Here is a 12506-nt window from a genome sequence, read left to right on the forward strand (position 1 = left end):
ATTGCAATTATGTTAACCTCACTTCAAGACATTAATCCTTCTTAATTCTAGGAAAAATTTAAAAAATGTCATGATAATACAAGCAGTCTTAGGATAAAGTACTTTGTCCATGAAAACCGTGAGAAAAATCTAATAAAAAACAATGAAGAGACCTAGCATTAGTGTGAGTGTTCAATATTATGCTGCACTTAAAACTATATTCCAATGAGATTTGCAGGTCAGACAGTCACTATGACTGAATTATATATTCTAAACAAAATCGTAGTAAGAATCTGTATATTGTGCATTTGTCACATAGGTGGTCGAAACCCACATCATGTGGCTAACAACCTGTGGTTCCATCGGTGCCTGCTACTGCCATTGCTCCACTCTTGCTTCTCTCTTTCTCCAGATCAGCCAAAGCATTTTGACAACCAACTGGTACTTTTGAATCCAGGCCAGCTTGATGGGAATGAAGCTTCTTGGATATATCTACATGGAGACTCTGAAATGAGAGAGGCCAGAGTGATTGATTTTACAAGTAAATTATCAGTCCAAAATAAATGCTTCCCGGGGATATGACAAGGGTAAACATTTATCAAATGGCAAGTTATTTCTTATATCTGGAACAGAACATTCTATGTGTCAAAGGGAGTTACAAATTACATTTCCATCCATATATTTTGGTAACCTAGCTGTGGAAGTTTTGTGGCACTCTAAGTGACTAGAACAAGAAGTCATCTCAGACGTGGAAAGTCATTTCCAAAGGCCATTGGTATATATTACCTTCTTCTGGTGAATCTTATGAAGTATTCCTCATTTAGACTATTTTTGCTCAGTTTTTTATCCCTATAGTAAATAATCCTGCATTTCATTATATATTGCATAATTGTACACTGTATAATGAAGAGATTTCACTTCTGTATTATTGTTATTCTTTCTATAAAACAAATCATAACATCTGCCTAAAAATAAATCACACTTGTATCAGTATTATGCAAACTTGACAAAGTTCTTCCAGTCAATTTAAGCATAATAATTCATCATAACAATGAATTATTAAAGCATAACAGCAATAAACCCAAAAACTCATCTCACATATGAGATGGCATATAGTGTTTGATGTTGTACTAGTATGTTGTATGCTTCAAAGGAATCATCAAATAGGAACCAAAATTAAAGACCTAAAAAGAAAGTGAACTTTCAGCATTATGTTTCATACTCAAATTCCAACTAGAAGTTTTTCAGTTTGAATGTGATTACAAAATATTCAAAGATTCACAAAGTCATAATTACCCATTTTGGGTTATCCACATAGCCATGCTGATTCACCAAAGGATAGCATAATGAACAACTTTTCTTAAGTTCCTCCTACAGATTGTGTATAGCATTAAATTCATTAAAAATTTCATTGAAAGCTTGAATCAAAGGCTTTAAAGATTGGAAAAGACCAATAAGAAAATTAGGGTCCAGCATAATTACATGATTCACCCAAATTAACAAAATCAGCAGTGCTGAGCTTTTGGGATATATCTCCTGACCCTTAGTCCAGCGTTCCTGGTACTATTCTATGATCCAATCATTCATGTATTCATTCAGTGTGGTGGGTGGTTACCGTTATGGCCCCAATTCTTTATCATTCTCTGTATCCAGGTCCTGTCCTTGTCATTTTTTCAGTGCCCTCATACTCTGACTTTTGACTTGTCCATGTGACTTCTTCTGGACCCGGAGAATATTGACACATTAACACAGAGACTTGAAAGATGTTTGCATAATTGTTTTTTCTTGTTCTTATTCTTCCACTATGCCATAAGAACATGCCTAGACCAGCCTGCTGATGCTGACCAGGTCAGAGAGCAGATTCAGGTTATCCCAGTCATCCAACACGAGACAATCACAGCCAAAGGAGCCCCAGGCATTCGGGCAAACCCAGCCTAGGTCAGCTGAACTCCACGGCCTCATGAACTAAATAAGTGTTTTTGGATAGATGCCATTAAGTCTTTCTGGTGAGTAGGCAGCACTGTGTAGCAATAGATAATGAGTACATCAACAACCATCCTATCTAATAAAAGGGTAATATGCAAATTAACCATCACTCCATCACAAAGATGGCAGTGCCCATAGCCACAAGATGGCGGCGCCGTCCTCTCAGCCCTGCCAGAGTCCCCCAGTCCCGGGGGTGGGGGAGGCAGCCAAGCACAGGCCCAGAGAGGAGATGGCGGGCCTGACTCCCGCGGAAGCAGCGCGGGTCCCTCCCACCTCCCATGGAATTGGCACGGGTCCCTCCCGGCTCCTGGGGAAGCAGCGTGGCTCCCTGTGGTGCTCTGAGGTTCCCTCCGGCTCCCGCAGAAGCGGTGGGCAGCCTACTGCACACGATATCGTGCCATGGGCTACTAGTTTATCTATATTACCCCAGATACTGGCTGCAGTGTGAGAATACAAATAGGAGTCACATAGTCCTCAAGCTCTAAATCATTCAAACAGAATTTCTTAAATTGTTTAAGCAGAGAATTAAAATACAGTGTGGTACATCATGGGTAAATAATTCTCCAATTCCTTTTCTAATAACAAAGGAAGGGATCCTGGTGCCACTTCCAGTGACAATTCAAGTCAGAGTCTGAGTGTTGGTATTTCCTGGAACCAAACCACTACACTTGTTTACACTTGACTCATCCACAGCCCACAAAAACGTTAAGTCCATTACTCACCATCCTATCTAATAAAAGAGTAATATGCAAATTAACCATCACTCTGCTACACCCATAAGCCACGCCCACCAGTCATGCCCACCAGCCAATCAGGAGCGAATATGCAAATAAACCCAACCAAGATAGCTACGGCCACAGAGAGCAGGAAGGAGGCTTTGGTTTCCCTGGAAATGGAGGAAGCCAAGCTTTCTGTCTGCCCTTGCCGGCCCAGGCCTCCGCTTAAGGCTACAAAGTTTCAATTATAGAAGATACATAAATCCAAACAGAAATGGCTGCTGCCATAGAGCAAGCAGAAGGCTTGGCTCCGCTCCAGGCTACAAAGTTTCAATTATAGAAGATAAATAAATCCCAGATACCAGGGCCTCTGCTTGGGTCGCTGGGGGGCATGGCTGGCCTGCAAACCACCACAGGCCCCTCGCCCAGGCTGCCCCACACCCCAAGAGAACCCCCACCCTGATCCAGGACACCCTTCAGGGCAAACCAGCTGGCCCCCACCCGTGCACCAGACCTCTATCCTATCTAATAAAAGAGTAATATGCAGATTGACCATCACTCCAACACACAAGATGGCTGCCCCCATGTGGTCAAAGATGGCTGCCCCCATGTGGACACAAGGTGGCCACCACAAGATGGCCAGCAGGGGAGGGCAGTTGAGAGGGACCAGGCCTGCAAGGGAGGGCAGTTGTGGGCGATCAAGCCTGCAGGGGAGGGCAGTTAGGGGTGACCAAGCTGGCAGAGGAGGGAAGTTGGGGGCGACCAGGCCTGCAGGGAAAGGCAGTTGGGAGGGACCCAGGCCTTCAGGGGAGGGCAGTTAGGGGTGACCAGGCCTGCAGGGGAGGGCAGTTAGGGGTGACCAGGCCTGCAGGGGAGGGCAGTTAGGGGTGACCAGGCCTGTAGGGGAGGGCAGTTAGGAGAAAACAGGCTGGCAGGGGAGCAGTTAGGCATCAATCAGGCTGGCAGGGGAGTGGTTAGGGGGTGATCAGGCTGGCAGGCAGAAGTGGTTAGGGGCAATCAGGAAGGCAGGCAGGTGAGCAGTTGGGAGCCAGCAGTCCTGGATTGTGAGAGGGATGCAGCATCCACCCTACTTCTCAAACCAGATGTCAGACATTACCTTGTTATCTCTCTGCAGCATTTAACATGTCTTGTCACTCCCTTTCCTGTTTCTGGTGTCCCTCTTACCACTCTGACTACTCATTCTTGGTTTCCATTGACTGGTAAGTGTTTCTCAAGGTTTTGTTATTGATCTAATTATTTTTATTAACCATCTCTAAAAAATTTCAACAATTATATGGTTTAATGTACCAACTACATGTTATAACTCAGGGGAGGGGCCAGATTTATGAAACAAGATGAGTCAGAGCTTGTATAACATGATAAGCACTCTGGACTCCAACTCTAATGTCCTTTATTTAGTTCTACAATCCCACCATTCTTCCTTCCTGACGTAAGGTGTGGCTATTCCATTTACCTAGAACATTATCACAAACTCAAGACTTCCTTCAAGGTTTCCCTTACCATGTAGAGCTTAGCCAGAACCTTTGTTTTCTAGTCTCTGAGCACCTTGTACTTGTACTGCAAAGCAGTTTTCACAAATACAATGAAATAACACCTGGATTAAGGTTTAATGTCTATCTCTCTGGTTAAAAATATAAACCAACTAGAATAAGGACTATATCTGTTCTATTCAATGTTCTCAGTCCTTATCTCAGTGTTTTAAATATAGTAGGTATCAAATAACTACATCCTATATAATAAAAAGCTAATATGCAAATCGACCGAATGGTGGAATGACTGGTCGCTGTGACGTGCACTGACCACCAGAGGGCAGACACTCAATTAGGAGCTGCCCCCCATCGGTCAGTGTGCTCACACAGAGGGAGCGCTGCTCAGCCAGAAGTCAGGTTCACGGCTGGCAAGCACAGCAGCAGTAGCGAGAGCCTCTCCCGCTTCCCTGGCAGTTGGACATCCCCAAGGGCTCCCGGACTGTGAGAGGGTGCAGGCCGGGCTGAGGGACGCCCCCTCCAGTGCATAAATTTCGTGCACTGGACCTCTAGTATTAACTAAATGGAGAAATGCTTGAATAATATAGACTCAAGTTTTACAACTTTTTCTTTGTCTAGCTTATCAATGGTTACTACATATTCACATATTCATATATTAAGAGTGATATCCAGTCACTAACAGTAGTCCTTATTATATAGTAGAAAGCCACACATATTTGAACTTATTTTAGTCATTAAAATACATATTGAAAATCTTATGTTTTTTAAAAAAACTCTTTGATGCAATTGTTGCAAATACTATAGTCATATAATATTCCATATACATCTCTGGTTCAAGTTAGGTTAGTCACTATATATCAAAATTATAAATCAAAGAATGTTTATATAAGGGAAAGTGAGGTCCTGAGAAATGAGTATGTATATACAGTTGCTCTATATTACTGAGGCACAAGATTGTGGCCTGACAATAATGAAAGAAATAAAATTCTATGTCAGGCACTGCTTTAAAGATGTCAAGCCTTCAACCTGAAGATCAGGTACTGAAGAAAATGAGAAAAATAAAATGTGTGCAAAGAATAAAGAAGAACACCAATAAATTTGAACTGGCATGCATCAGGCCTTTGTAACCACGCTATAGTAGTACTTTAAAAATAAATCCTATTTATTTTGTATAATTTCCACTTAACTTGTCATTAGAAATGAGTCATTAGAATCCTGTCTGTTAATATAAAGCAGCTGTTAAATTATTTCTCGTGTTTTTCTTGGCTGGTAGTTTGCGTATTGCTTTTAGTGTTCCTGCTGAAAACAATGATGCAATTACAAGATACTGAGTATTTTTCTCATGAACAAAGAAAGGAACAAATAAACATTACCATAAAATTAGATGTCCATGAAAAAAAATTAAAAGATTCCTTCAGATCCATCATTCATCTCATACCTAAAGCTATGTTGTTGGATAAACATCATCGTTTTTCAAACTGTTCATTGAGATTCCCAGTGCGTGATTATATCCTCTTGTGACCCTTCTCCCCAAGGGCACAGAAAGCTTGCCTTTCCTTAGAAAGCCACATACAGCCTATCTTGGCCCAGGGACTAAATATCATTCACATTTAAAACAACGTGAAGTATCCTAGATAATGTACTTCACTTTATACTTTGTAAAATATCACTCAATCTCCTTACAGACTAAAAAAACTACCTCTTCTCTGCTTATATAAACAACTGCTCCTTTCATGCTTGTACTTTTTATTTTATAAGAAAAGTAAATTCAAGTGATGTTTGCGAAGAAATTTCTCAGTAACTTTCTTCCTCAGAATTAAATTCTACTTGAATCAAGAACAACAGAAACAGAAATTCAGAAACTACATATTAAAATAAAGAAATAAGATTAAACCTAACCATAAAAAATATAGGTTTGCGATGCACATCAAATTATCATTCCAGGAGACCATGTAACTCTCCATGTAATCTGTCTTCTAATGTGTGTGTGTGTGTGTGTGTTTTCTCTTTTTGTTTGTTATATGGCTGTATCACTATAAATACTTTATAAGATTATCAAGGGTTTAAAAAATCTCATAATATTCTCATTGTGCATTATAAATAGAGGCAAATGTCGTTTTTTTTCCTGAAGAAAATGTTTAAACAAGCAAGAATGTGAAATGAAAAAATAATCTAAAGTTGATCATCCATAAAAACAGGCGTTTCTTTCAGATGGTTATCTAATTTTTATACAATTATCCATCTATACTCATAAACTGTCTGTTCTGCACAGAATGTTCTTTATACCGATTGAAAAGACATGATGCTGAGACTGTTCCACCCAGTCCTAAAGACAAGCTGTCATTGCATAGTTCCTGTCCCTTGCAGCCTGAGGTTGTTTGCAGAGAGGGTGCCCAAGCCTGTGATTGGCAGGCCTCATACTATGGGCTCCTCAGAAGCACATTTTTATCCCTTTCACTTCTCCTAAAACTTTGGACTGTGGCCCTCCCTGGTGAGACTCCTTGCTGGAATCACTTTCTCCTCTTAGCCAACACTCTTCATCTCTTAACCATGCACACCTTCTTCTTCAAAGGGGATCATGCCGGCTGGGTTTTGAGCTGGCAGTTGATTGGGGGCCTCAGCAGCATTTACAGGTTCATGCATGTGGTTTGACATTTAGACACTCTTGGGCCCAATTGTAGTTGAGAGATGGGACAATCTCTCTCTCCTCTCCCTGCTCCAAGTACCACCAGAAGTTCAGATGTTTAAAAGAATTGAGGTTTTCTATCTGTCCTGCCCATTCCCTTGGGTTGGAGAAGAGGCAATTGACCCACAGAAAAGAAAATGCCTGTGTCTGCTTCCTAAATTGTCCTGATAAAAGATAACAACTTTCTGTCCCAATTCTTTAAAGATTTCCTCTATCTGCTGGACTTGCTAGGACCAGGCCCAAGAAAAAACATCCTTGCTGGAACTATGATTAGAAATCTTAACAAGCATTATATATCAACGATCTTACCATGTTCTTTGGGAAAGAAATCCTTCATATACTATTGAGAGGACTTTATACCTTTATATTCAAACACATGTTTCAAGGACATATTATGTACTAAAGGAAGAGACTTACTTACATACAGTACTCAAATATTTCAGTTGCATCTTCCTCTGTTTCTCCTACTGCAACTAGGAACTAAACAATTTAACATCTAGAAGTCCTACCATCCTGATTTGATGTTGATTTGACTACCCTCTTAGGAAAAAATAATATTCTAGCTCCTGGATCAGGAAGAACTCAATATAATCACACAATTTGTTTGACAAAACAAGTTTAAGAATTTTGTCTCAGAGTACTTATGGTAGAGAAGTTCTTCACACCTTTTGGCAAGCTCAATTCAATCTGCTTTTTGCTACTCTAATCTCTATTAATTTAGCCAAAGATAAAATGGACACTTGAGCCAATGCTTAACCAATATATTTGTATTTTAAAATGCAGTCAGAATGCACAGCTAATCTCTACCATTGTTATTCTTAAGAAGGTAAACAGGCAGTCTGGCTGCCCTCAAAGATGTCAGTGCTGTCACTAATGGACCAGCATGCAGAGGGGTTGCTATTTTAAATATGCTGTAATAAGTGCATCCCCTTCAAGATACCAAGACTGGTTCACTTACAGTGTTGGTATTGTGAAGAATAAATAGCTCTTTGTGTATCAATAAACCTTCTTTTACTTTATTTTGCCCCCTTGTAAATCTTAAAATGATTAATTCATGTGGATGGTATTGTTATAACTTCCATAGTTCCTATTTTAATTGGAAAATTGTAACTCTTTGTGTGAGGTTCAATCTGTGGCCAAAGGGCAGGAAAATTAATCTTAGTTTAAATTATAGAAATAGAAATTACAGTAGAATAAACTATAAGACACATTTTCTGTTTAGATTAGCTTTTGGTGAAATTAGTCTTGAATCAGTGGACATATGCATAGCATTTGGAAAGTGTTCAGCAGAGCAACTCTTGCTGCAGATGGCAGATGGGAACTGCAGTGTACCATATAACAGTTCTGTATCTAGAAAAAATATTCTAAATTCGTTCCTTAAAAATTACATTTGAAATTATTTTAACCTGGGTATTAACACAGAGACTTTTACATGAGTCTTTGAAAGTTATCCATCCTGGCAACATGATTGGAAACATTGCTATATTATTATTTGAGCTAGAAACCATTTTTAATGAGTAGGATTCATCTCAGTATTTCTTCGAGCATTCCTATTATGTGAAATGTTAAGTGGAATTCTTGCCACCAAAGTGTTGCTAAAATTAAAAAGCTCATGCTATTGTGAACAAGTGCCCAACGTAGGATGTAGTCCTTGAAGGCTGCTTCCCACCTCCTCACCTCAACATTTTTTTGAAACCCTCTCCCATAAAGGCTGCTTTCTCACTGCTTCCTGCACACCCATCCAATTGGGGTATTTACTGCATAGCATCTGGTTTCTGTTCCTACCACGTTATGAAGCATTGTCTGGCACCACCATCCAACAGGGGCTCTAAAGTTCTACAGAATGAACCTACAGTCATCTCCGGGATCCTCCCCTGCACAGAGGGCATTTGCTCATAATGCCCTCCTCATCTCATGCCCTCCTCTTTGTCATCCCTCTACCAGCATGACATCAGAGGCTCTTATGGTTTACATCTAGTCGAACATTTCTTTTCTACTCTTTTTCAGGCTCCTGTAAGTACAATCAGAATGTGGATCTCATTGTCCCTCAAAATGTCTCCATCATCAAGATCTTGGACTCTAAGACTTTCCTCTGTGCGTACACTTACTAACACTGTTCCCTCTCAGTCTTCAATTCTTTTCTGCCTATCAGCTCTTCCTTGCCTCACTTGTTTTTCTACCTACAGAATCCTTATAACCAACTTGTTAACAATTTCCTCTTTCCATTCTACTTTCTTTGCCAGTCCCTAAAAATCACTTTCTGTTTTCTCACCTTCCAAAAGTAAGGTAAGTAATAATAATAAAATACTAATATTATTTCACTGCTGGTAAAATGATAGTAATAAACAATAGTAAAAAACAATAATAGTAATAAAATAAACAGTCTTGTAATTTTACTAATTTGGCTCTGACATAAATTCATGTTGATTGGAGGCATCCAGGTCCTCAATCTTGCTCAGTTATCAGAGGATCTCTACTTCAGTTTCTTGTGAGGGATTCAGAGAAGATATTTCAAATCTTTTTCTATTTTATTTATCTCATAATTGCAACCTGGTATTCCTCAATTTTAGGAAGTTATGTAGTCACTTAGTTCATTGATAGTGTGGCCTTAGGAAATCAATTTCCACAGCTGCCTTTGTCTTTTCTTGATCTCTCACCTGTCTTATAAAATGTCCCACCCTCCCTCTCCTCCTTTGACTGTGATACTTTCCCTCCCACTTTCCTATTGACTTACTTAATCAATTGTTCTGCCTACGCCTAGGCAGACTCTGACTCTGCCTCTCCCTCGCCTTGTTCATTTTCTGCCAAGCTTTAGTAAGAGTGATCTGTTCTCCCTGCTCGTTTTCCTTTCCTCCCACTGCCTTATTATTGGGGTATTTACTGCATAGCATCTGGTTTCTGTTCCTACCACTTGACTAAAAATATTTTCACCAATAACTTTCTAATCATCAGTCATAAATCCCATGGCTTTTTCTCAGACCTCATAGTTCCTGAGCTTTCTGCTGCAAAAAACTCTGTTAACCACTTCATCATTTAAAAAAATAATAATTTTCTCCTCAGTTTCCAGTAAGACTGTACCATTGTTCTTCTATCTTTCTTATTTTTAAAATATATTTTTAATGATTCAGAGATGAAGGGAGGGGGAGAAAGAGATAGAAACATCAATAATGAGAGAGAATCATTGATCGACTGCCTCCTGCATACACCACACTGGGGCTTGAGCCCACAACCTGGGCATGTGCCCGACTGGGAATTGAACTGTGACCTCCTGGTTCATAGGTCGATACTTAACCACTGAGTCATGCCAGTCAGGCCTTTTTCTATCTCTTGAATTGTCCTTCACTCATCTTCTTTACCATCTTTTTCCTTTCCTTCCAACCTCTAAACCAGTGATCTCTAAACTATTCTGATTGTATCCTCTTAACAATAAAAATTTTAAACATGAACCACAAATGTGATACGTACATATGTACATTTACTCTACTAAGATATCATGCACATTATAGAACAAATATGAAGTAGAAACATTAAAATAAATTAAAAATATTTTAAGTAAAATTTTATTTTGCATATTAATAATATTGAGAAAAATGGTTGAATAGTTTTCATTACTTTTTAAATCTTGATTTAACACTTTGTGATACAGCAATCCAATTGTTTGCTTCATAATTCAGTTGATTCATATATTGAGCTTTAACAATTGTCACCACTATAACATGCTGCTTCACAAAGACACATGGATGCAAATGGAAAAATAAAAGTATGTTGTTAATTGCTATCAGTCATGATACAACAATGTCTACTAATTTAGCAAAGACATTGAAATTGGCTAGGAAATTCCTATCTTCCCTGATGTCAAACTATGTTTAAATACTAAACAGATTTGACTTAGTAGTTAATTAATTAATATTTTAACTATTGCATTTAAAGCCCACGGAAATTCTGTGGAAGATTTTATGAATGGTTAGAAATTGTGTTTCCTAGAGTTTAAAGTTTGCAAGATGAGAGGTTTTATAGGTTGTACTATATACATTGAATTGTTTTCAGAAATGAAAAGCACATTATATTATAGCTATTTCATAACAATTCCTTTTCAAATGCTCTATACAGAATGATTCTTTTATTGTAATTATTTTTGCCCCTTTTAATTTAAGGGGCCAACTCAAGTTAATGTGTGTGTTTCTTTAGGCAGCAGACTACTGACAGGCACTTATCATGGACTAGGTAGGCACATTTGAACACTCACCTTTTTAAATAAAATAAATACCAGTATCAATATTAATACATCTTTAATTTTTCTGAAAAATGACTTGTCATAAAGTAATTGGTAAATCTTTATGTGGTATAAAAGAGAGCCACAGTCACTTCCCATCTCCAAAGTGTCGCGAGGAATCTGCACTTTTGTTTTACACTTTTGTTTCTATAAATGAACCATTATATCTAAGAAAAGAGTAATATGCAAATTGACCATCACTCCAACACACAAGATGGATGCCCCCATGTGGACACAAGATGGCCACCACAAGATGGCCAGCAGGGGAGGGCGGTTGGGAGGGACCTGGCCTGCAAGGGAGGTCAGTTGGGGGCAATCAAGCCTGCAGGGGAGGGCAGTTAGGGGTGACCAGGCCAGCAGAGGAGGGAAGTTAGGGGCAACCGGGCCTGCAGGAAAGGGCAGTTGGGAGGGGACCAAGGCCTGCAGGGGAGAGCAATTGGGGGGGGCCAGGCCTGCAGGGGAGAGCAGTTGAGGGGAACCAGGCCTGCAGGGGAGGGCAGTTAGGCGTGACCAGGCTTGCAGGGGAGGGCAGTTAGGGGTGACCAGGTCTGTAGGGGAAGGCAGTTAGGGGCAGTCAGGCTGGCAGGGGAGCAGTTAGGCATCAATCAGGCTGGCAGGGGAGTGGTTAGGGGGTGATCAGGCTGGCAGGCAGAAGTGGTTAGGGGCAATCAGGAAGGCAGGCAGGCGAGCAGTTGGGAACCAGCAGTCCTGGATTGCGAGAGGGATGTCCGACTGCCCGTTTAGGCCTAATCCTACTGGGCAGTCGGATATCCCTCGAGGGGTCCCAGATTGGAGAGGGTGCAGGCTGGGCTGAGGGACACACACCCCTGTGCACGAATTTCATGCACCAGGCCTCTAGTATTCAAAACATTCTGCAGAACTTTGTAAACTTCTGGCAACTATTTATTTGCTGCACTAACTTGCCTATCATAATACTGGAAATATATTTCATATGTAGATGCATCTCCCTAAGCTTCCTTGAGGATCACTTTTTAAAATTCTAGACAATGCAGCTGCTATAGAGTAGTTGCACTTATTCACTTTATTCATAAAGCAATGCTTTCACTAAAGAAGTCATTAAAGAAGAGGATAATGGCTTCTTCAATGCATTAAACTTTTTTCTTGGGTTTCATTATTAAAACACAATCTCACAAATGTAATAACATATATGTCAAGAAAAAACTGAACTCCATGCAGCTTTATAGAAAATCTCTCTCACTGGAGTCACTTGTTCATTAAAATAATGACAATAGCTAACATTTATTTTGTGCCTACCAAGTGTCTATGGCTATTTCGTATATTAGCGTGTTGAAATCTTCTGCAATTTTTAAAACAACTTCCAAGAGTATTTGCATAAA

At 39.8% G+C, this 12506-nt stretch overlaps 1 protein-coding gene across 1 annotated transcript in view; it reads right to left on the bottom strand.

Annotated features, from left to right (window-relative positions):
* Positions 1–322: 322 nt before the first annotated feature.
* THEMIS (thymocyte selection associated) overlaps positions 323–12506 on the bottom strand; it is a gene marked incomplete at both ends in the record, with an annotated part of 119061 nt that continues 106877 nt past the window's right edge. The window contains one exon of the mRNA XM_080663863.1: positions 323–484. Within this exon, the coding sequence (XP_080519989.1) occupies positions 323–484 (162 nt within the window). The remainder of the gene's footprint in view (positions 485–12506) is intronic.

Source organism: Plecotus auritus (assembly GCF_963455305.1).
Source record: "Plecotus auritus genome assembly, chromosome: 4".
Classification (NCBI taxonomy): Eukaryota; Metazoa; Chordata; class Mammalia; order Chiroptera; family Vespertilionidae; genus Plecotus; species Plecotus auritus.